This window comes from Hesperophylax consimilis, chromosome 28, assembly GCF_061612785.1.
Source record: "Hesperophylax consimilis isolate HC1 chromosome 28, BYU_Hcon_1.0, whole genome shotgun sequence".
NCBI lineage: Eukaryota > Metazoa > Arthropoda > Insecta > Trichoptera > Limnephilidae > Hesperophylax > Hesperophylax consimilis.
Genome location: NC_142863.1, coordinates 17,269,816 through 17,295,258, shown reverse-complemented (window position 1 = coordinate 17,295,258; position 25,443 = coordinate 17,269,816). Strand labels below are relative to the sequence as shown.

The following is a 25,443-nucleotide window of genomic DNA, read 5'->3' as shown; positions in this document are numbered from 1 at the left end:
GGCGAGCAATATGGAGTTATATAAAACGCTTTCAACTTATAGCGTAATCTGTCACCCCCTTTATGCGAAATCAGATATGAGTGTGTCAGCAGAATGCTGCCTGCTCACTAAATAATAATAATAATATGTTTAGTATTTTGTGACAAATTCCATCAGAGTAGATCATGTCAGTATTGCCCTAGTAAAATACCACTATTCTAAATCAAAACATTGCTTGAAATGGCTTGTGACTAGATCTGAATAGCCTGATACATCCCAACCTTCCTCTTTCCCATCTCCTTCCCCTCCCTACTTCGTTCAGCTTAAGAACATACCCAAAATGGTTATGCAAAAATCCCACTGGGTTTGGGCAGTCGGGACTCTTGTGCGATATTGATATTTAAAAAAAATAATCATTCTTATTGTATAAAATATAATACGAGAATAAACCCTTGATTTCCATAAAAAAATTATTTAATAATTCTTTATTCGTAAGATTCTTTATTTGTAAGATTCTTTATTTGTGAGATTCTCTATTTGTAAACTTCTTTATTTTTAAGATTCTTCACTCATAAGATTCTTTATTCATAAGATTATTTATTCATAAGATTCTCTAGTTGTAAACTTCTTTATTTGCAAGATTCTTTATTTGTAAGATTCTCTATTTCTAAAATTCTTTATGTGTAAGATTCTTTTTTTGGAAGATTTTTTATTCATAAGACTCTTTATTCGTTGTATTCTTCATTCGTAAGATTAATAATACTTGTGTCCAATTTTAATCTTGCAGGTCTGGCGAATACGAAAACAACCGTACGCTCGGAGAAACCTTCCTGGCTGCTTGCGATGTCGATCAGGACATTGTCAAGGATAACCTCGGAGAGATGAAGAACCGATGGGACAAACTAAACAATGGTAAACAGGGATCTTTTTACACATTTTTGTTTATTTGGCGTCAAAACTGCTAAAACAATATAAGGTTGACTGTTGCATTGCGCTGAGTAATATTTGCATGTAGTTACCGATATTATCAATTTATTACAATCAACTTTTATCAATGGCGTTGGGCATTGAAGGCATCAAGCTGTTATTTCCAACAACTTCAGTGTGGTCTTGCATCAGAGATTGAGCAGATTATAACCTTTGCCAATTTAATGAGTTGTATCTTGAACTTTGTCAGATTTATGGCCATTGTGTAAGACTATTATAACTTGGTTTTGTTTTTGTTGCAGACCTGATGGAGAAACTGGATTGGCTGGAGAATACCTCTCACCGATTGGCTGATTTCACCGACCAATCGCGCGATATCGAACATGCCCTGAGAAGATGCGAGGACAGGTCGGTTCAAACTCTCATTTAAAGCTTCCACTAAAAACAAAAATCTTGCTATAAAGTCATGATAACTATTAATACAACTTAAGTTTGTTAAAATTTTAACAGATGTCACTCCCCTAAATGTTGGAGAACTCTATTCAAATTTCAACAGATGTCACTCCTGTGTTAAAGTTAGCAGAACTCTATTTCCTCTATTTATCTATGCATATTTATTTATTTGTTGCAATTTCTGGTTCAGGTTGGGAGCTGCTGAAGTGGCTCCAGCAGACAGGAGACTCCTGGACACCGTCAACCAGATTGCTGAAGAAGCAGCTCTTCTTGATGCACCACTCAAGGTAAACTTCCACTCCCATTTACCAATATCTGTGTCATTATTTCTTAAAATAACTGCGCTGAGTGTAGTTCAGTCCACAAGTTTTCTAAGAAGTATATTAATGAATTTTGTGCTGTCCACCAGACCCTGCGCACGACTGCCGATGTACTATCTGCCGCAGCTCAAGATGTGGGAGCTGATGCTCAGAGTCTCCTGGACGACGCGGATTCCTTCAAGGAGCGTCTCGGAGACCTCAACTCACGTCTGGGAGACATGAAGGGCAAGCTGCAGAGCGCCACCACTGCCGTAGCGCAGTTCAACGTGAGTCTTCTTTTATAATCGCTGTTAAATTGTTTTATTACATATTAGTGTTATATATTATTAACCATAGTTATAATAAACCTTACGAATTTCCTACTTCAGATTTATTTTGGGAATTCAAATTACAAACCCTTTTATCTTTTGGAAGTTAGTAGATTTTTAAATTGTTTAAATGTCCAAGTGATAGATTCAAAATAAAGGGGCAAATTCAAACTTATTGACGGCCGGCATAGTCCAGTGGTAACGCATTGGACTGCTATTCCGAAGGTCGCGGGTTCGAACCCGGCGTGCGCAAATAAATTTTATTTGATTAATTTGTGTTATTTCACAATTAATTAATTAAAATAATATATAGTATATTTGCGGCACGTTCCAGAGTGGAAGATACTACCAGTATCGCCCTGGTGTAAGACCACCATTCAGAATTGAAACGTTGCTCCAAATGGCTTTAGCCGTGTTTAGTGACTAGATCTGAATAGCCAGGTACTTCCCCACCTTCCTCTTTCCCTTCCCCACTTACCTTCAGCCTCACAACATCCCCCAATTGGGGATGCCATAGTCTCACTGGCTCCAGACGGGAGCAGTTGGGACTCTTGTGAGGTATTCACTGTAAAAAAAATAAAAAATAAAATAAAAAAACTCAGAGTTAGGGCTATTTCGGACTCTCAATAGAGGACCATCGAATCATCAATCAACGCCATTATGGATTTTTGACATTTGAATGGTCCCTGTTAAACACCAATTCTCGACTCGTTTCAGCTTTTGATGTGACATTTTAATTGTAATATGTACTTCTATTATGCAATACAATATTACTTGTATTATGCACTTATTCAATTTTTTCTTGTACAATAATTTTAAATATATTTATATCAGTCACACTAATCTACTGCACTGTTTATGAGTTTAGTATATAAATTATGTAAATATACACATAAAACACCAAAAAACACAAAATTAATAGATTTTACTTAAAATATATGAAATCACCTTAATTTACACATTTCTGGCTGGTATTTTTTGCGCTGGCGCTACACTGTATCCGGGCGATAATTATGTACATATAGTTGGGACCTTTACAAAGAGATTGGTATATATTATTCATATAAAAACATTGAATAATTCCGTCTTTTCTGCCATTAAAATGAGGCTGGTGCAAAAGGTAGAACTACCCTTCCCGGCGTTAAGCATCAATTGACCGAACGGGTAGAACTACCTTTACCGGCCAAAGTGTGTTAAGTTCACAAGGCACTAACATAGCAATAAGTTCAGGATTAATTAACTATACTGTATTGCGCCCTTGCTAATTTGAACCCCATTTACAGGAGCAAGTCAAGGGTCTGTCGCACGACCTGTCTGACCTTGAGCGCGACCTGGATGGCATGAAGCCTGCTGGTCGTGACGTCAAGGTCATCCGCCAACAGCTGGATGACCTCGGCCGCTTCTGCAAGAAGCTGGAGGGTGCCGCGGCACATGTAGCGGACACCCAGAAGACAGCGGAAGCGCTGTTGGACAGCGGAGTTGCCACGGATGCGGGACAGATTAGAGATCAGGTAAAATTTTATCCTTTGCTATATTTTTTAATGAAGAGAGATCGTTCTTAGTTCATTCTTATTCGAAAGAAAGATTTAGTAAAACAAAATTGTTGGAAATCTTATTGGAGATTTTATTTTAATTTCAATGGTAAAAAGAAACAATTTGAAAATGTATTAAATGGGAATGTTTGCTTCTTGAAGGTGGAGAACCTCCGTAAGCAGCTCGGAAAGCTGGACGAGAGAGCTAGGAGCAAGGAGCAAGAGCTGGAAGATGCCCTCACCAAGCTGGAAGCCTTCTACGCAGACTATGACAACGTCATGGGAGACCTGGAAGAGGTAAGTCACTTCAAAACCAAGTTCGTCTTCTTTAGTCGTTTCCTCATTGCTGAGGAAACAGGATACACCCACTCCAATTTCCCTGGAGAACTGGACTCCTTCATTCATCATGATCATGTGCTGCATGGACAGCCAAGGACACGAATGTTCCGGAAGTCTCCGGTGATCTTTGTCTGCTTCTCCTACCAAACACTTTACCAGCGACCAGGTTATGTTGCACTTATTTCAATATTCTACACCTGTCGTTAAGTGCATCTATCTTTTTGATGTGTATTACGTATATAGAATAGGAGGCATACATTTAGTAGTTATGGCCACATGTGGAAGTATCTCTCTATCATAGTATCGCCCTGGTGAATGACCACCATTCGGAATTGAAACATTGTTTAAAATGGATTTTCCGTGTTTGTTGATCTGATTTCCTTGCCCTCCTCACAATCTTCAGCTTCACAACATACCCCAATTGGGGATGCCATAGTCTCACGGGTTCCAGGCGGTTGGAAGCAGTTGGGACCCTAGTGTGTTATTCAAAACAAAAATAATAAAAATTGCTTCAATGTCAGACGATTTATTGTTTGTAAATAACAATAACGGTTTTCATTGAAATTTTTTTATGACTGCCTGATGAAACGATTTTTAATGATAACCTAACCAATAACCACATTTTTTACACTTTGTTTTATTTATTTAGTAACTTTTATCTGCTTTTTACAAAGTTTAAAATTAAATTTGTAAGAATTTTAAGAGTTCATTAAAAAGCTGCCAGGTTACACTGTATACTGCCGGTATTGTTTCTAGATACCTCGTAACCCATTATTTAATTTTTATTTTCTCGTTGCATCCAGGCCGGCGAGATGGTGCGCAAGATGAAGCCCGTTGGCTCCGAGGTGGAGCAGATCCGCGCCCAGCAGAAGGAGCTTTCCGGAGCCCGCAAGAACTCGCTGGAGCCGCTGGGAGAGGCGGTGGCCAGGGCCAATCGTGCCGGAAGACAGCTGGTGCAGAGCGCCGCCCAACAGGTGCCCACGCAGCGCCTCGAGGGAGATTTGGAGAAGATGAACGACGCATGGAACCAGATCATGGAAAAGGTTAGTCAATATTGGAGAGTGATTGAATGTTGACTTAATGTTGGAAAAATGTTTTTGTAGTTGTTTGTTTTATACATATCTCATGTATGCAGAAAGGGATCAACTTGTTTGTTCCAAATCAATATAATGTGAATCCAAAACAGGGTGTAACAGCACTTACTTGAAGAATTTTGACCGAAAATTCCTGAGAATATTTGGAATTTGTTGTTGATTTGCTGTCCGATGATGTATTTTTTCAATTCGAAACAACAAAAAATGTTTTCCATTACACCTCGCCAATTGGTAGTTGGGCACAGACTAGTGGGTCTCGTTATATGCACTCTGTCTCATTCCAACAGCACAGTAACAGACGAGATATATCACATGATCAGAGATGTGCTTTATTTCAAATGGAAATGCATTTTAAATGCTTTTCCAAAAATCATTTTGCATTTTGCATTTTAAATGGTTTTCTCAATGCATTTTCCATTTTAAATGCTTTTTTGCAACATTCTTCCTACTATCTCCACTCATCTTTTTTTCATAAGCCCCAAATATCAGTCGGTCCTCAACCTTGCTATGAGAGATAATTTACATTTGTCAAGGTGCTCCCTGGTAGGAGCCCTGGCAATTGAGTGATACCATTATAAAAAAATACTGAACATGGGGCCATGACGCTGTAATATTAAATATTAGATAGCAGTTTCTATGTTTTTACGTTGGCAACATTAGTCCCGCGCAATTTTTTTGTGGTTTCATAATCTGTAGTGTAGTGTTTTTGGACTTACCATCATGTAATATGTTTGTTCTACATTGATGTCCATTATTAAATGACAAAATTGTTTAAAAATTCTATAATTATTTTAATTGTTTGACCTAAGAAACCATTTTGCATTTTCAATGCATTTTGAAAATAGGTATTTTGCATTCTGCATTTGAAATGCTTTTCTAAAAACCATTTTGCATTTTGCATTTTGAAATGGAAAAGTTTTGACCCATTTCCATTTTGCATTTCAAATGGTTTTGGGTACCCATTTTGCACATCTCTGCACATTATCCATCATGTGCCTGGGCTACAGTGTGATCAGTGGCGACTTTTGATAGAATATAAGTTTGATAGAATATGAGTTTACTCCAATTATTTTTCTCACAAATTGCTGCTTAAAATCCTTTGTGTACGTGCCGTCACACCTTGTACATAAGGAAGTACAACTGTTTACCATTACTGGAATTCTTGACTTTATCATCTTGCAAGCCCGCCGAAAAATGTTTTTATCTAGTTCTAAAACTGACTGCGCTTACTGATAGAGATCAACTGTCCCTAATGTCACATGCTGTATTATGCATCCAAGATCCTAATACCCTTCTATCCCAATTATACATTAGTCACTGAAATCTTTAGGTGCACATATTATCTGCTTAGTAACTATCTCTTGGCATACATTCAAAAGTAAAATATGAGAGCCTTTTGCCAACATAACCTTACCTTGTTAATATTTTGTTTGTGTTCTAATTGATGTATTATCTTTCTTCCAGACCAACGAGCGTGAGCGCCGACTGGACTCAGCTCTGCTGCAGAGCGGACGACTGAGGGAGGCACTCACCGGCCTGGAGAGGTGGCTGGCTGACACTGAAGCCATGGTGGCGGCACAGCGGCCACCCAGTGCAGACTACAAGGTGGTCAAGGCGCAGCTGCAGGAACAGAAGGTAGAATTTTTTTGTTATCTATTTCACTTACCTCAAGCATCTTATGTCTTAACCACTCAGAACATTAAAACGTCAAAAGACGTAAATATGATAATAGCGGTCAAGACATTAGAACGTCTTTTCACGTAAACGCGCGAGATTTTACAAAAATCGATTTATTTCCATCACTAGTATACGGATTGCCATGATTTAAAAAACAGAGTATCGATAATGAATAACGCTACGCGTCTGTATTCAACAATATCTATGGAACGTAGAACTGCATTATCTAAGCCGATTGAATCTGTCATCTTGTTCGTTCATAATTTATTGCATTTCTAAATAATTTATTAAAAATATTTTAGTTTGGACGGTTAATATTTTGAGGTGACGAATAGTTTTTAATTATATTTCTTCAATATATAAAGGGTTATTTCTTTATGATACTCAGAAAAACGTACATTTTTCACGGCTTTGAAATAATGGTTATCGATTCTTACATATTTTTGACGTTTTCATAAAATATATATTTAGAAACGCAAATATTTACTTATAATAACACAATGCGATAGTGGATTTCATAATCTTTCCAAAACATTTTTTAGAATGAGGCTACGTTTCCCAAGACGTGAGTTATGATGCTTTTAGCAAAACTCGTAAATAACACAAAAATTATCACGTTTTGACAGTTCTCAAAGGAACACATAGTATATAAATGTCTTTGTCTGAGAGGTTAAAACTATAAAACTTAACGATAGATTAATTACCTTATCAATCCCTTATAATAACAAGATTTCATGCTAAGCCATGGGACGTGATTATGGGCTCTATAGAATGATAATTTGGTTTTCATTATCCCATAACATTGCTGTGTCAGATGTAGCTTTTGTTATTCTAATTGGTCGTTATCTCAACTTACATTAGATCACATTTGTGACATTAGCCACATGAGAACTGGCAGCTCATCCTTTGTGTTTCCTCCTTTCTGCAATGTGGGTCTCACTCACTCTTTCTTTTCCTCAAAAAGACCCTACACATAGTATAAAGTACAAATACATTTACTATGGCATAAAACTTTACAACAAATTACCACTCTCCTACAAAAAACTAACAAATCTCAATATATTCAAATAATTCATAAAACAATGCATCTGGGTCACAAGAGACACAAAATTGTTAGAATATAGGCTCTAGGTTGTCATGTATGCCAGCTGATAAACAACACCCTTCCCATCTTCAGAGCGTGTATTCCGAGTTCTAATAACATATATAAATCGTTTTCCCCTGGTGCGCCGGTCAATCCGGGACAAAATTACTCCCGATTATGCTGGTACATTCATATGTATCGTATTTGAGTCCTAATTTATTTTTCTTCCCTAGTTCCTCAATAAGATGCTGCTAGATCGCCAGGGCTCCATGTCATCCCTGTTTGCCATGGGCGGAGAGGTGGCGCAGGGCTGCGAGCCCGCCGAACGTCGCGCCATCGAACAACAGCTCAAAGGACTGGTGGGACGGTTTGAAGCCCTGACCGACGGCGCGCAGAAGAGAATGCTGGATTTGGAACAGGCCATGAGAGTAAGTGGATAAGTATTAACTTTTTGCCAGATTCTTTTGTCGTTGCCTCATTGCCGAGGATCGTGAAACCCACTTCCTTTCTTCTGGTAAACCAGGCTCGTCCACTCCTTGTGGCCTTGTGCTGTACGGAGAACCAAGGATATATGATCAGACCATCGCATTGGTGATCTTCCTTTGCTCCTTCTGCCTTCCACTTTGCCAGTGACCAAGAGTTTCTCCAGGTTCAAGTTCTCAGTTTAGCAAGTAACTTGTCCAAAGTACTGTAGGATATTCTGTAGGCAGACAGTTGTTAGCCTATTGTGGATGCCTAACTTTTCATTTACCAGATAATGAGATTAAAAATGCATGTTTTATGATTACCGTCCACTAGAAACAGAATTAAAGTAACTTTGTTACCACTTCAATACAAAGCTCCATGCTGGGTAACGTATAGATGAGCTAAATTAAAGCCAGTAATCGACAGACACTCAACAAAAGGGTTGTTGATTTGTATGAGTGTAAAAACCGGCACTGCTTCTCTTTTGTTGAAATCAGGCAGTTCACTAATTAACTTGGTTAGTAACGCTAAACATAAAGCTTTTGAAAATAAACTTACAACAATTTTGAAGAGCGTAATTCTCTATGTTCCTGATGACTGTGGAAGTCTCCTGTCTCTAGGCTAACCCGCCAAAGGTTCCACAAGAAGAGATTAAAAAATCGAATCCTTTTGATTCTTTAAAATAATTTTCTCCTCATTGACGCAACCTTCACAGATGCCTGCATATCTACTGTTATAACCTTTAATTTTTTTCTGTAAAACATTTAACTATCTGAAACTAACGTAACTTTTTTCCGTGTCAAGGTGGCCAAGCAGTTCCAAGAGCAGCTGCAGCCGCTCCTCGAGTGGCTCGGAGTCACCGAGAGGCAGGTCAAAGGACTGGAGCTTGTGCCAACGGATGAAGAGAAGATTCAGCAGAGAATCCGAGAACACAAGGTAACATTATTATCTTCTATTTATTGTTATTAAGTTTAATTTGTAGAACTCCATTTTATTTTTTATTTTTTTATGTATACAATAATATTATTATTGGGTTTATAAAAACAGTTTATTTTTAAACAAGTTCTGCTGTGTAATTATTATTACGCGTGACAGCTGTTTCGCCCTCTAAAGGCATTATCAAACTGTGTACAAACTGTGTACAGTTTGATAATGCCTTTAGAGGGCGAAACAGCTGTCACGCGTAATAATAATTACACAGCAGAACTTGTTTAAAAATAAACTGTGTTTATAAACCCAATAATAATATTATTGTATATATAAAAATAAAAAAAATAAAAAAAAATAAAAAATAAATAAATAAATAAAAATTATTATTATCTTCATTTGTACCGTAGGCAATGATTTCATTTAGTATACCTCAGAAATCCCGGAAAATTACCGGCTGCAGAGAAAATCGATAGACGTGTTTTGTGGACGTAAGCTTAAATTTTCCTGTGAAATTGATCAAATATTGAACAGAAAATCAATTTAAACTAGTATCTTCCGATCTGGCATGCCTCACATATACTAAAATCGGTATAGATGACACTTCTAAGGACGGGTTGTTTCGGAGAATTTGAACATTTCATAAAATTTCAACGTTCATTTATGGGTTCTGTGAAAGTCCTATTCAAATTCTGTTATTATATCATTATAGGCTAGTTGCTTGACAGAACTGAAATAAAAACAGAACTTAAAAATATCTTTCACAGAACTTGGAAATTAACTTTGAAATTTGAAGAATTGTTCAAGTTCTCGGAAACAACCCGTCCTTAGTATTGTCTATTCAGTGGAATTATTTGATTGATTTGAAGTAATTCTAATTGGAAGATGCAAGAATTGCTTTGCAAGAAGACCTGGTATAGTAATTTGAATCAAATGCTTGTTAGGTCATGTCATGTTACAAGTGTTATTTTGGGCGAATATATAAAATGTTTCTCTTTCAAAACTGTACCAAATGTTAATTGTTCTATGTTCTATGACACAGGTGCTCCACGAGGACATCCTCTCGAAGCGACCAGACTTCAGCGAGTTGACGGAGACGGCCTCCACCCTTATGGGGCTGGTGGGAGAAGACGAAGCCACGGCTCTTGCAGACAGACTACAGGCTGCTACCGACAGGTTCGTAAATACATGTTTAATCAAATACAAATATCTTATAGTCTGGTGTATCGGGTTAAAAAATAAAGGTTTTGAATAGATATATTTAAAATCTGACTTAACAAGTTTGGTTGTCTTTATTAAACTACAGGTATTGAACGTTGAGTTCTGGTATCATGAAATTTGTTTATACGTTTTTTGTCTAGAATTTCTATGGAGCTTTAACTTTCCATTTAGTAAAAATCTTTACTACGAAAGAAGTTCAAAATTATAACTATTTTTATATCGCTTTCATGTACCTATATAACAAGCAAGTTCAATCAATTCAATCAATTTCCTGAAGTTGATTTTGATGAATTTGGCAAAAATTATTTTGCAGCAATGTGATGATTTTTTTTTAATACTTGTATTGGTTATCAATATATTGTATATTCCTGATTACATACTTTTTATTTTCAGGTACCAAGCCCTAGCTGACAACAGTCTGGCCGCCGGCGAGCTACTTGACCGCTCTCGCGCTGCGCTCAGGCACCTAGTGCTCACTTACCAGGAGCTGGGCGCCTGGATGGACCAAGCCGAGCGGAGGTTGAGGAGGGCCCGGCCATTACCGGTGCACACCGAAGCCCTGCTCAGGATGATGGATGATCTTGCTGTAAGTAACAAAACTGGATTAATATATTACAAATTGCAAAAGTTAAATCAAATTATAAAAAATTACACAAATTTGAAGCGAAATCATTAGAAATAGAGTCAATATAAAGAAATAATATTATCGCAATTTATTTTCTGTGTTGCGTTTCCTCCTTCTTTAGCCACCGTTTCGGACAGAAATACAGTGTCCATCATCAGAGCAGATGTGTAATACACAGCATATGATAATACACATCTGCCCTGATGATTGACATTGTGACGCTTCTGGAACAATTTTATGCATGCAATTTTTGATTTGCTGACGTAATGATATTTGTATATTTGTTTTATGGAGGCACCTAGTATTACAACATTACAGGTTATATGACAATACCTAATTGGTTGTAAAAGTGCCGTTGATAGATTTAGTTTGTAGTGCCAAAAATCCTTCCCAATGGTTAATTCTGATACAGATTTGAATAAATCACTCGACAATACAACAAGTTGTTGGTGATTGGTTGTTTATGTTCATTCGGAGGACGTTTGTGACATCACACCAGCCAACGCATGTAGGAACAGTTCTAGTTCCCGGTGATTGTCTTAGCAGCCAGTAGCATTGCTTACTTCGATCAGGACCAGAAAACAAACTTTAAATATTCTACACATTTGTGAAAATACCCCATTGTTATAAACAACTCTTAATATTCTAGGAATTGACTGAGGAAATAGCCTCCAAGCAAGAGGCCGTAGAATCCACTGTGGAATCCGGCCTGGAGCTTATGAAGCACATCTCCGGAGACGAGGCTCTTCAGCTCAAGGACAAGTTGGATGCTCTGCAGCGAAGGTATGGAGACCTGAGCAGCCGCGGAGCTGATCTTCTGCGTCAGGCTTCCGAGGCACTGCCACTGTTGCAGCACTTCCACAACAGCCACAATAAGTAAGTGAATCATTTTCCTTTTAAAGTAATTAATAAAAAACTAAAAACAATAAAAAATCATTGTGTTTTCTCTTTATGTTAATGTTGAGTGACCTGTTTTCTGAACATCTTTCTGGCACATAGCCAAAGTCACCTGGCGCTAGCAAAAACCGCTGTGTTAGGTATTATCAGCATGTTAACATTTGGCAAGTCGCTGCTCCAATTTTTTATTAGTTTCTTCTACCAATATTTCAATGGAAGATGCTCCGAAAACTAGTAACATTGATCCTCCCCCACTGGTATATCGCCGAGTAACAAACCAAATGCACGCCAAAACTTTGTGCTTGTTTGGGATAGGTAGGTTTTTACTCTATAACATGCAGGACTTGTAGGTCCTGTAGGTTTCTTGATGCCATGTATTCACTCTTTATTCTGTTTCTCTTATGCCTTTTTCTATTTCTTCTAGCCCAACACTAGAGCAATCTTAACCCGTAGCTTGGAAAAATTCAAACTCTTTTCCCAGAGATCTGTTTTTTCCAGGGATGAGACCTGTAATTTAAGATTGTCTATTATTAATATGAAAATTTATTTCCTTAGGCTGGTAGATTGGATGAGTTCCGCGGAGGCAGCTCTTCAGACAGCGGAGCCGAGGGAGCAGGATATCGTCAGACTCGAGGAAGATCTGCAACACTACAGACCTGTGCTAGAAGCCATCAACCTGGTTGGGCCACAGCTTTGCCAGGTACCATATTCTACCACATTTTCAATAATCTTTGATATTTCTGTTGCTTTTTGTATTACTTCTAAATTTCGGTTTTGAATTTTCACAAAACTGAGTCAATCTTCCTTGCTGTCTTAAATTTTTTCACAACGCTGAGTCATTCTTCCTAGTTGGGTTGATTTTTTTAAATAATTCAGCCAATTTTTCATGAATCAATCTTCCTTGTTTATAGATTTCCCCTGGAGAAGGAGCCGCCACCATTGAGGGTCTCGTCACCAGGGACAACAGGAGGTTCGACGCCATCGTGGAGCAGATCCAGAGGAAGGCTGAAAGACTTCACCTCAGCAAACTGGTAAATAAATTATCCATCACTTCTCCGTCTGGATCTCAAAAGCACTCTTAAAGGCCATGGGCCAAAGCCCTCCAAGGCCATAACCCCATAGCAAACTCCCATCAGTAACCTGCCTTTATTGCCATTGGATGTTTGATTTTGTCTTCTGGTTCCATAACATGGTTTTCAACTTCCCAGGCATCAAAGATGAATATATGCTTCTTCACCATCTTTACATTTCCTACAGATATCACCGTTTAATTTCCACTCTCAAAAGCTGTATTTGTCCTGTATCCTGTTATCCTCGGTATTATATACTAGCTTCCTCAGCGAACTGTTGGAGCAATTAGAGTTACTTCTAAATATTTCCATCAATGTTGGACATTGAGGTGATTTTGCACAAAACTGGCGCTATACAAATCATCCAAATATTATTATTATTGCGTCGTAGATGCTTCTTCATCCTCTTCACATTTCCTGCAGCTATTAGTTGTTGCTTTCCACTCCTAACAGCTGCATGTGTCTCTTGAGGTTGCAGTGCATAACATATCAATGAAATTTCTTCTTTTTCTTCCAGCGTTCACGTGAAGTGGCCGGAGACATGGATGACCTGCTGGACTGGTTCCGCGCCGCCGACGAAAGGTTGCGCGGTGCTGCACCACCGGGCTGTGAGCCGCCACCTCTTCGCGCGCAGCTCAAGGAGCACCGTGCGTTCAACGATGACGTCAGCGGGCAGCGCGCAAGAGTGAGGGACCTAATCAGCAACGCTAAGAAGGTAAACTAAAGAACTATTTAAATTAATAAATATGCAACTATCAATTTTTATAAACAATTCATTTGTCAAGTTAAAAATGAAATCTTAAATTCTTTTGGTCATAAAAAACCTAAATTTGTAAGAATAATGTTTCACAAACTAATTAATTTGGATGACAAAAGTTCCTTCAGTTTAATTTTTTTTTGTTTTATGGCATTTCCAATGTCATTGGCTTTTATAATAAACGATACATTAAGGTTTGCTATGACAGAGGACTTAGAGTGCCGATAGATAGACAGTCTTAAAATAGTTAAGCTGAAGATCAGATTGACGTTACCCAACATTTTTACTTTGGGGATTAACCGAGGCTTTGGTGGCTGAATAATAATACTATATCTTCGGCATTCAGGTTCTTCGCGAATCCCAGCCATCCGAGGACATGTCTATCATCAGGGATAAGATGGAGGAGCTGCGGGAGACCATGGAGACGGTTGGGCAGCTCAGCTCCGACCGACTCGGAGTCTTGGAACAGGCACTTCCGCTGGCCGAGCATTTCGCCGATACTCATGACGAGTAAGTCTATTTATATATTTATGAGTGTAAAATTGCAACTAAATAATTAATTAAACACTATAGTTTTACATCCCGTATGGATGGCATATATAGTGTTATTTAATTCAGAAAAGATATACGTATATGTATATGTATATTCATTTCATTATTGCAGACCATATATTTGTATGTTAAATTAATCTCATATTTTTGGGCCCTGAATTTTAATAGCCTAGTGGCTCGTTTAAGATAAAAATTTGTTAGGGCTCTGTATTTATTTTGAAAATTTTCCTAGATTAACTGAAAATGATGGTATGATACTTTATGAACAATGTTTATTTGAATTTTGCAGTTTATCGACATGGTTGGACGATATGGAAAGGCAGATCGGAATGTTGGCCATGCCAGCTCTTAGACCAGAGCAAATCGCCTCTCAGCAAGATAAGAACGAGGTTTGTTTTACTACTTCACATAATATTACTAAATGTGATTTGAGAATTTAACGGCTTAATATTTTAGTTGTGATTAATTTTTCGGTTACTATGCCATTTTGCGCTTTCTCTTTCTGTAGCCAAAGTTTTGGACAGCATTACAGTGTTCGTCATCAGGGCAGACGATGAGATGAACACTGTAACGCTGCCCTAGCTACACGGTATAATAACCCAAAAATATTTTTAAATGTTTCGATCGTTTCAGAATATAAGTCAATTCCATTAAATTAATAAAAAATACTCATAATTTGTTATAAATTATGTTGACAGACTCTACAAAGGAAAATATTAATTTATCTAACATGACTTCCTTCAGATGCTGATGCAATCCATCAACGAGCACAAACCACTAGTGGACAAGCTGGTGAAGACAGGCGAGGCCCTGTCCGCACTCTGCTCCGAGGAAGACGCGAACCGGCTGCACGAGACTGCGGAGGGAGACTGCGCACGGTACGCGGCCCTTCGTGCGGAGCTGAGAGCTCGCCAGCAGGCCCTGGAGGGAGCGCTGCAGGAGTCTGCGCTGTTCGCTGACAAGCTGGAGGGTATGCTGAGGGCACTTGCTGGCGCGAGGGATCAGGTTGGGGATCTGGAACCTGTTTCAGCCCATCCACCCAAGATTGAGTAAGTGATATTTGCAATCATTTTTATTAAATTCTCTAGTTCACCAAAAGTAATCTTTTGATAACATACAGATAATGGACAGGGTACAGCATAGACATATGAATATTAGTAGACCTGCCCTAAGTGATTAAAAGCGTATTATTCCCCACTCCCCATACCGGTTCCATTGGAGCTGGCTGGGCTCGCGTATGGCCTCCCATGAATTTAGAAAACGTGACGTCATCATTCTTGTGCGAACTATGGTCGGGGCATCATCGGTTCATTTTACGAAATAACACGGCAAAATGATGGCTAGCGCTATGAAAACTGGTAAAAATAGAAGTGAAAAAGAGAATAAACCCAATTGTCGTATTACATTCCATAGGTAAGCATTATTTTAATTTGTTGTAAGCTGATTCACATCGTATAATATGGATCAGTTTTAGAAACATATACTATCACGCGATAGACGCGACACACAAAGCCGCGTGCACAAGAATCAGGGATGTGCTGTTTACTGGGGTAAGTAAATTATGAACATTCGTAAAAGTGTCTTGACTCAATAAGGAAACAAAATATTCGACTCTGAAAATAGAAGAATTTTTTTTTGTCGAATTCGGACTTAGCAAATTTGTTCATAACGTGGCGAGTAATTTGCGCTCCCATGTAAAAATGTCTATTCATTCAAAAGCAGATTTTACTTTTAAGAACTAAATGGTGATATCATAATGCGAGATGCCTATTTACTGTCAGATTGATTTATTGACGAATCACAGTCAGCTTTACCCCCTTCGTTCTTCAACAGTTGATTTTACCCCTCGCCATTATCTTCTCGTCTATTAATATTCATATGTCTGTGGGGTACAGAGATGATTCCCAAATATACCAAGAGCTGTGATAATAGATGAACAATATAGAGACAATATAGACTCAAGGAACTAAAATTACAAACATCAAAAGATTGAAGAGAAAGGGGTGACTTGGTGAGACTTTCAAAAAAAATTTTGGACATTATGGCATTCAAGAAATCTCCATGGACACTCAAATAAAAATCAACAAAACATCTTTTGCATCCAATCCTACAAAACATTTCCTTGTAAATAGAGTAGCGGAAACATGGAACAAACTTCCATAACATATCATTGATGCTACAAATAGTAGTTCTGTAAACAGTAGACTTCGCATAATGTTGACTATTCCGATTTGACAGCTCGTGCACCAGTTATTGAACACTTGAATATATGGTACGAACAATGTAAAACATGTTAATCGGCAGTTAGGAATCGTGCATTTGTGGAATAGCTACTCATTTTACAAAAGACGTAAAAGTTTGTCTTTTGCAATTAGTAGTTTTGGCTAATTCTTTCTTCCTCTCCCAGGGACCAGATCGAAGAGAACAACGCCATCGCCGAGGACCTGGACAAGCGCGAGGAGGCATACGCTGCCGTCAAACGCGCTGCCAATGACGTCATCAACAAGGCCAGCAACAAGGCTGACCCTGCCGTCAAGGACATCAAGAAGAAACTGGAGCGACTCAACTCGTGAGTGTTGCTTTGTTTTATAATCTTCTTATTCACTAGAATTCTGGTGCCCGGCTCTGGATATAGGCTCTCACCTATTTGAAGCCCACAGTTCTCATGAAATCGTTAGCCAACCTCATCTATAAGTGGTCTCTGACTAAGATTGTCTCTGAGTAAATCAGATTTTTTTCATTTTGGGTATTTTTCCCATTCCTTCCAGTGCTTGAATTTAACTCAATTTTCAATATGAAGTATAGTGGCCGTCACTCCTACTACTGGCGCCCCTTTCCTTGCTTTTATTTATAACATAACAGTCTCGGTTTCCAATTCCATTATAAAATAAACATGAATTATTCCAGTCTATGGAATGAGGTCCAAAAGGCAACAGGAGACCGCGGCCGCTCTCTGGAGGAGACCCTGGAGCTGGCGCGCAAGTTCTGGCGCGAGCTGACTGCTGTTATGGAGACCCTGCGCGAGCTGGAGGAGGCTCTGGCTGCGCAGGAAGCCCCGGCTGCGCAACCACGCGCTATCCAGGCGCAGCAGGTGGCGTTGCAAGAGATCAGGCAGGAGATCGACAGCACTAAACCAGAGGTAATAACAGACTTCTACATTTCTTTTGTTGTTTTTAGATGTCATTTGTCATTAATGATTTTAGAAGTTTTTCTACGATTTATTTAACAATTTAAAACCTAAATTTCACGATTTTAGAAATTATTGTTTCGACTTTAGATGTTATTTGATGGTTTCAGACAATACTTGACGATTTTAGACGTTATTTCACAATTTGGGACACTATTTGATGATTTCAGTCTTTATTTAACGATTTCAGACGAAGATTTTATACGTTTTTACTTATTTTTTCGATTTTAGACGTTATTTGTCAATTTTAGACATTCAACATTTTACATTTACCTATAAATTTTTCAGGTGGAGCAAGTCAGGAAGACAGGCACCAAGTTGATGAACCTGTGCGGAGAGCCGGATAAGCCCGAGGTGAAGAAGCACATCGAGGATCTGGACTCCGCCTGGGACAACATCACGGCTCTGTACGCACGTCGCGAAGAGAACCTCATTGACGCCATGGAGAAGGCCATGGAGTTCCACGAGACCCTACAGGTACGATAAAACAAACTACTTTTGTTGTTTCTACTTATAATTACCCTTCACACAGCTTCCACAAATATCATATGTTTTCCTTCAAGGGTCCTCTTGTGAAATATCAAGATTTGCATACAGTTAGCATATTTCCTTCCTCTCTAAACAAACACACTCCTTCCTTTCCTTAAACCTCCACAGCATCCTCAAAGTGGCACGGGCCGCCCAGGGTGGAATTTCACCTCCACAAATGTTCTCTACTGACTGTGGTATCTCGCCATTCGCCTCCAGTCCTAAGTCCTTCCCGTCCTGCTACAATCCTCTTCCACAGAGTCTATCTACCTCTTCTTTGATCCACTTCTGGGTTGCTCTCACATCTTTGTGATAATATACATATATTTAGAACCTTATTATTTTTCCTTGGATGTAACATGATGATTTTTATTTTATTTTACTCTTTTAAATGCCAATAGGATTTTTTCATTGGGTTCTTGAAATGGTTACACTTTTTTACACTTTTGTTAGTGATTAACAATAGTTGCATGCAATAATAACTGCAATGGTTTACAATTTGATAAAACCTAAAGATATTTTGACATGCAAATTGTTAAGGTGTGTTTATCAAATTAGTTGTTGAAAGTGTCGATATCATATGTGTATTAGTTTGCTTAACTATATAGGCGAATTTGTTTTTGAACTGTGTCATTGAAATGGGTCCTTATGCCATGTTGAGTAGGTACTCATAAGTTGACCAGACTCGGGAGTTAGCTGATCATTTTTTTTTCTTACAGAATCTTCTGGAGTTCCTTGAGACTGCCGAAGACAAGTTTGCCCGCATGGGACCACTTGGCTCCGACATTGACGCAGTCAAGAAGCAGATTACGCAGCTGAACAAGTTCAAGGAAGAGGTCGATCCTCACATGGTCAAGGTCGAAGCCCTCAACAGGTCAGTTATAATTACATAAAATTACGGGTGCAGGGATAAACAAAAAAGTTTCTTTGATTTTCAGGTTAATGAGTGTGATTTTTATTTACCCTTTTCATATTAAATTCAAAATCACAAACACAACTACATATCATCAGATTGATAACAAAATTGATTGCCTTCTATCAAAACCTTCTGTATAAATGTCCATACGCTGACATCATTATTTCTAATTGATGTTTATTTATATACTCAATATTTTTTCATAATTTTATATTCATGCATTGCAAAAAATATGAAACATTCACATGAAGCAAAAAAAAGTGTAACACATATAAACCATTCTGAAAATATTTTAATAATCGATTTGTGATATACTGTGGAAATGTTAGTGTATAACACTGGACGGGTTGTTTCGGAGAATTTGAACAATTCATCAAATTTCAACGTTCATTTTCGGGTTCTGTGAAAGTCCTATTCAAGTTCTGTTATTATATCATTGGAGGCTAGTTGCTTGACAAAACTGAAATAAAAACATAACTTGAAAAAATCTTTCACAGAACTTGAAAATGAACGTTGAAATTTGATGAATTCTTCAAATTCTCCGAAACAACCCGTCCTAACAGAAACAAAACTTGACATCCGAAATGCTAATGGCTGTTTGCCTGAATCTGCCACCAGAGGCTCTGCTAGTAGCTAGGCATTTAAATAGAAGGTATCGCTACAACAACCGAATTAGAATCTTTTTAAAAAAAATGAAGTAGGTACTTGATATGTTGGGTAAATTCAATTCAAAAGAAAAACTATTACATTTTTTCAAATCAAATAATTTGGAACCAAAATTTAAGATCCCGTCTTTCTCACATTCCATTTTTGAATTTTACTAAAATGCAATAATAATTCCCGATGCTGTGAGTGTTGCCATGATGAAATGCAATATTTCCCAATGCTGTGAGTGTTGCCATGATACTGATTATTTTGTTTTCCCCGTGTTTTTGGACGCCGTCTTGCGACACCAGGAGTCTGATAAGGCAAGAACTATTGCACTATTTAATACCATTCATTTTCAGTTCTGTGTTGCTGGCTGCAATAAATGTGTATGGCTTTATCATCGTAGTATGTATTTACCATATTGTTACAACAACAAAAAAAACATTTTTATAGTTGAGTTGTGTAGTTACTGTGTCCCCCATATCAACTACCATTGATTCAGAGAAAAGAGAGTGTTTGATACTCTCAGTATCGCCCTGGTGATCTGGCTTCGGACAAATAGGACTCTTGGTCGGTATTCGCATAAAAAAGGTCATGGGTCATAAAGGCGAATGGGATGTTTCTCCTAATCATTTTTGTGTGAGTCGGTTCGCATGTGGAACGAGCTACCGCCATCTGTCTTTCCTCCTTCATATAATCCGGGCTTCTTCGAGACCCGCATTAATAAATCCCATCCTACAGCCCCTACCTTACAATGCTGTCCAACCGGGTGTCTGTCTGGATATGGGGGATTTAGAAATTATATGACTCAAATTGGATATTTATATCACATCTCAACCCTTTTCACCGTTTCGGATCTGTTTTTTTAATCTCAAAATACCGGATAAATAAATAAAATAATCTCAGAGTCCCGGTTTCCGCCTATGCCACTCTTCGGGTATAATTTCGTCAATTTATTGCCACAGATCCCTCGCTTTGTCTGTAGACGCTCTTATGCGTCTTAAAAAAAAGAAATCATTTATTTTTACGCTGCATTATTATAAAAAATACTCCTCAAAATCTGCTACAAAAATTGCATGAAAATTTTGATTCTGTGCTTTTTTTGTTTTGTTCCTAATAAAAAAAATTATTATGATAATTCGATTTTGTTAAAAATGTGTTTTTTTAATCTTTTTGTTAAAAAGTTATAATTTTAATTTATGTGTTAAATGATGTTACATACGTATTATATATTTATTATACAGTATTGTCTATTATGTATTTGGTAGTTGAAGTCTGTCGTCCCACGGGTCGGTAAGCAATTGACATAAACCGAATGCTGCAAGAACCCTGTGCAGAAAATGAAGTTGGTTATAATAATGTAACAAGTCTGCAGCGCAGTTCTTGCAGCATTCCCCGTGACAAGATGGCCGAAAAGTACATATGTTCTTATGTAGATTTAATATTATTTGGATTAATTGAAACAATAAAACATCCATAAAATGGATATTTTTCAATTTATAATAATCTCTGTGTGAATGTATCTAATTTGACTTTGTAACCTCTAACCAATGCACAGTGTGTTCCAATATGTATTTAGTTATTACATAAATTTATTTTAATTATTGTTAATTAAACAATTTTTTTATTAATGCCTGTTTGTAATAAAACTTATACATTTTTTTTATTGTTATCTGATATTTGAAGTATGTAAATAGTATTTAATTGCACTATGTACGATTGTTATCCACTCGAGCGATTATTTTATTATATTTATAATTCATAAAAATTATCTACCTAAATTTGGGTAACCATCGCTTGAGTGGTTATTTCTGAGAATGTTTGTACGAATATTTTGTACACCATAGGTAGAGGATAATTTAAGTCAACTACTTCCAGAGTGGAAGATAAACTCAGTATCGCCCTGGTCTATTCGGAATCGAAACATTGTTAAAAATGATTTTACCAATGTTTAATTAATAGGTCTGAATAGCCAGGTTCCGAACTCCCCCTTCCCATTTTTTCAGCCTGTTGGGACCTTAACTTTTTTGACTTATTATTGTATTTTTAATCTCTAAAATGGCTTTTTATGATTTTGTCCTCTAATAATATAGTCTACTGTGTTGAAACATAAGTACATTTACAGGTTTCAAATTAACGATAAAATACATTGAAAATAAGGGTTTAAGAATTTTTAGATAAATTATTGTCAATAGCGCTTCAATCAAAATTCGAATCGATGAGAAGTCTCTAAGTGGAAATCACTACAATGAGCATAATTGACGAAAACATTACATGCAGTCATCTCTGTACTGTGGTATGTTTGGGAATACTGTGTGACATTCTGTATCATGTATTTTACCATAAATGTATCATTATTATAACATCCGATGTCCACAACAGGCAAGCGCAAGAGCTCACCGAACGAACATCGTCAGAACAAGCAGCATCCATCCGGGAGCCACTGGCTGGCGTCAACCGCCGCTGGGCCGCCCTGGTGGCCGGAGTGTCCGATCGCCAGCGCCGTCTCGAGGGAGCGCTTCTCCGCCTCGGCCAGTTCCAGCACGCTCTGCAGGAGCTGATGGTCTGGATAGACAGGAGCGACGCCACACTCGATTCTTTGAAACCGGTAAGCAGAAAATTATCAGTCTTGACAAATAATACTAGAAAAATTAGGAGGCGTCTATGGATAGCCAGGCGCACTAAAATGTTCATTCTGGAAGAGCTGGTCATCCACAATATGCTATCAACTGTCTGCCTACAGTGTATCCTAAGATATTTTGGACACATTGCTCCCCAAACTAAGAAATCGAACCTAGAGAAACTCATGGTCACTTGTAAAGTGGAAGGCAGAAGAAGAAGAGAAAGGTCACCAATGAGTTGAAACTGATTAAATATCACAGTCATCCGGAACGTCGGTGTCCGCAGTTCTCCATGACAGAATCCAACTATCTTTTTTTTTCCTTTTCGTAGCACCATCATAATGAACATCCTAATTAATGAATGTGTTTAACTCATAATCAGGTGGCTGGAGATCCTCAAGTCCTAGAAGTAGAGCTCGCTAAGCTGAAGGTTCTCGCCAACGACATCCAGGCCCACCAGAACAGTGTGGACACACTCAATGATGCTGGACAACAAATCATTCAGCAAGGCAAAGGTAAAAAAAACAACAAATAAATCAATCAACCAATCAAAACCAATCTATCAATCAATTAGTCTCCAGGATCTACAGAATTTTACAATGATTTACTTCTCATTTTGCTGGCAGACTGACATTTAAAATGATATGATACCTCCCTACTGCAGTTTTGCTGCAAATGTCCATCCAAATGTTCAGTTCTGTCAGTATTGTAGTTCTCTTGTAAAAATGTCATATTTTCTTTCCTGTTAGCTAAGATTAGTACGAAACCAAAATTGATAGTTCCTTCAATCTATCAATAGAGTGTACCATTATACGCTTTATTGCACAAACGCGGCCATTTAGACCATAGTGGACTGATTAAAGACTACAAGTGGATTGGAGAAGGATGGGAAGGCCTGAGGACCGGAGAAAATTATGGAGGGTGTTAAATGACAACATGGGAAGTGGCGCCATGATTGATGATGTGTCTCTAATTATTTTATATTTCTCGCTAACAGGAACCGATGAGGCCAGTACAACTCAAGACAAGCTCCAACAACTCAACAGGAAGTGGAGAGATCTTCAGCAGAAGGCCAAGGACAGGCAACTGGAGCTGGAGGAAGCACTGCGAGAAGCCCAGAGGTAATTATTCTACTTGCAACACTAAATAACTCAGCAAATAGTCAGCCTGGGTTTTCTCCGTCTCCTAAACTCTGATCCTCCTTCAATAGGATGAGGTGCTCTCAACCTGCTTATATTTGTGTTTGCAAAACTCGAAAAGGAGTCTACCTATTTCAATGAAAGTCAGGGACTCCCGAGGAATACAATGTAATATTTCTGCACTGAAATGAGATACGGAGTGGAATTAAAGTCGATGTAATGTAGTTTTTTAACAGTGACATTGTGATATACAGTAACGAATGATAGAAGAAGTCGGAGACACCCTAGAAAGATCAATGTATGCACCTTCAAAATTTACATTTGAAATAGTATAAAAACGTCGTCTCAATGTGGACTAACCACAGTTTGAAAATGGCCTTGTAAGCCGAAACAGCTGTCACAATAATAAAAAACTAAAACACTTGCAGAACTTAATAATAATATTATCAAATTTAATCTAAATTAAATTTATAAAAAAATTAAATGGAGTTCTACGAATTAAACACAAAAACAATAAATAAATACCCTAGAAAGACATTAGCAATAGTGAAGCATTGCCGGTTCCACTAGTATTCAATATATTAGGTCATGTGTCTTTTGAATAGTACATCTTTTTTATCTTTTCTATATTTAAGCTATAATTTAACATGCAAGAAGATAATTTAACAATGATGGTCTTCTTCTCAGGTTCCACGCCGAGATCCAAGATCTCCTTTCTTGGCTGGGAGATGTGGACAGCATCATCGCCGCATCCAAACCAGTCGGAGGGCTTCCGGAAACCGCTTCAGAACAACTGGAGAGATTCATGGTAAGTCATAATCACCCACCTACAATCGAAATTAGTATGTTTGATACCCTCACTACCCGGCTTTCTCTCAGATGCAACGTTTTGTTATGCCGGTATGTATAATAAATATTTCAAATTACAACACGCAAATTTGATCATCATTATTTAAAAAATTGACACATATCTTAATGGCACATTTGTAATTTTTTTCCAATAGGAGGTCTTTAATGAGATCGAGGAGAACAGGCCAAAGGTGGAGGCAGTGCTGCAGCAGGGTCAGGAGTACCTGAAGAAGCAGGACAGGCCCCAGTCCGTGTCCAACTTGCAACATAACCTCAAGACGCTGAAACAGAGATGGGACAGTGTTACTGCTAGGTGAGCACTTTCACTTGTACTTACACCACAAACTATTATGAATATTTCTCAGATTTTAATGAGTGCATTTTGTAGTACATAAAATCCCTCATCTTTTGAATTTTCTTGCATTAACACATTGTGTAACATTTGCAGGGCGTCTGACAAGAAGATCAAACTGGAAATAGCTCTGAAGGAAGCAACAGAGTTCCACGATGCACTCCAAGCTTTCGTGGACTGGCTCACCAACGCCGAAAAAGTGCTCACATCCGCCAAACCGGTTTCAAGGGTTATGGAGTCTATCTTGAGTGAGTCATCTATTGATTATTGAGTAATGTTCCACCTGTGAAAAAATTCTCCAGATATCTGAAAAATTCCAGAGCGTGTTTTGCATCCTCAAATGTTAGGTTAGGTTAAAGTTCTCATCCGTAAAATGTCAACTATACAAGTACTTACATAAATGTTAGACACTCACAACAATATCTTTGCGCTGGTTGAACTAAAGTGAAGAGAATTTCAACTAATTGAACAACAGAATACCAAACTAATATATCAAATTTGTTTACCAGGTCAAATCGAGGAGCATAAATCCTTCCAGAAGGAGGTATCCACACACCGCGAGACCATGCTGCACCTGGACAAGAAGGGCACCCACCTCAAGTACTTCAGCCAGAAGCAGGACGTGATACTCATCAAGAACCTGCTGGTCTCTGTCCAGCACCGATGGGAGCGCGTGGTGGCTAAGGCTGCCGAGCGCACCCGGGCGCTGGATCACGGCTTCAAGGAGGCCAGGGAGTTCCATGACCAGTGGTGAGTGCACCCTTAAAGGAACTAATAATCGGTTGATTCACAGTTATGTACTTATCAATTTTTTATTTTTTTGTCGGAAATGTTTGGTTTTTATACACGATACTCTGTTTTCTTTAGCCAAAACTGAACATAACCCTTCATTCTTTTTCTTGTAAACTGTAACCCCTAGTTCTTTGTCATCATTAATGCATATCGTCGCCGGGCGCATAATACCTCCAGTGTGAAA

The 25,443-nt window shown here is 38.1% G+C and overlaps 1 protein-coding gene across 24 annotated transcripts in view; it reads left to right on the top strand.

The window, feature by feature from the left end:
- shot (dystonin-like protein short stop) overlaps window positions 1-25,443 on the top strand; it is a 644,554-nt gene that overhangs the window by 579,034 nt on the left and 40,077 nt on the right. For 19 of the 24 annotated variants that reach the window (XM_089648709.1, XM_089648708.1, XM_089648705.1 and 16 more), the window contains 31 exons: window positions 767-891; window positions 1,209-1,314; window positions 1,550-1,646; window positions 1,769-1,945; window positions 3,271-3,498; window positions 3,682-3,816; window positions 4,662-4,901; window positions 6,417-6,587; window positions 7,947-8,141; window positions 8,983-9,114; window positions 10,148-10,281; window positions 10,720-10,912; window positions 11,601-11,827; window positions 12,404-12,548; window positions 12,760-12,879; window positions 13,436-13,633; window positions 14,022-14,185; window positions 14,517-14,616; window positions 14,972-15,276; window positions 16,635-16,796; window positions 17,135-17,366; window positions 17,703-17,891; window positions 18,662-18,816; window positions 19,815-19,826; window positions 21,889-22,114; window positions 22,510-22,642; window positions 23,125-23,248; window positions 23,954-24,074; window positions 24,271-24,428; window positions 24,564-24,715; window positions 24,977-25,217. In XM_089648709.1, the coding sequence (XP_089504835.1) occupies window positions 767-891; window positions 1,209-1,314; window positions 1,550-1,646; window positions 1,769-1,945; window positions 3,271-3,498; window positions 3,682-3,816; window positions 4,662-4,901; window positions 6,417-6,587; window positions 7,947-8,141; window positions 8,983-9,114; window positions 10,148-10,281; window positions 10,720-10,912; window positions 11,601-11,827; window positions 12,404-12,548; window positions 12,760-12,879; window positions 13,436-13,633; window positions 14,022-14,185; window positions 14,517-14,616; window positions 14,972-15,276; window positions 16,635-16,796; window positions 17,135-17,366; window positions 17,703-17,891; window positions 18,662-18,816; window positions 19,815-19,826; window positions 21,889-22,114; window positions 22,510-22,642; window positions 23,125-23,248; window positions 23,954-24,074; window positions 24,271-24,428; window positions 24,564-24,715; window positions 24,977-25,217 (5,097 nt within the window). The remainder of the gene's footprint in view (window positions 1-766; window positions 892-1,208; window positions 1,315-1,549; window positions 1,647-1,768; window positions 1,946-3,270; window positions 3,499-3,681; window positions 3,817-4,661; window positions 4,902-6,416; window positions 6,588-7,946; window positions 8,142-8,982; window positions 9,115-10,147; window positions 10,282-10,719; window positions 10,913-11,600; window positions 11,828-12,403; window positions 12,549-12,759; window positions 12,880-13,435; window positions 13,634-14,021; window positions 14,186-14,516; window positions 14,617-14,971; window positions 15,277-16,634; window positions 16,797-17,134; window positions 17,367-17,702; window positions 17,892-18,661; window positions 18,817-19,814; window positions 19,827-21,888; window positions 22,115-22,509; window positions 22,643-23,124; window positions 23,249-23,953; window positions 24,075-24,270; window positions 24,429-24,563; window positions 24,716-24,976; window positions 25,218-25,443) is intronic. The other 5 variants (XM_089648723.1, XM_089648721.1, XM_089648719.1 and 2 more) reach the window with 1 other exon arrangement.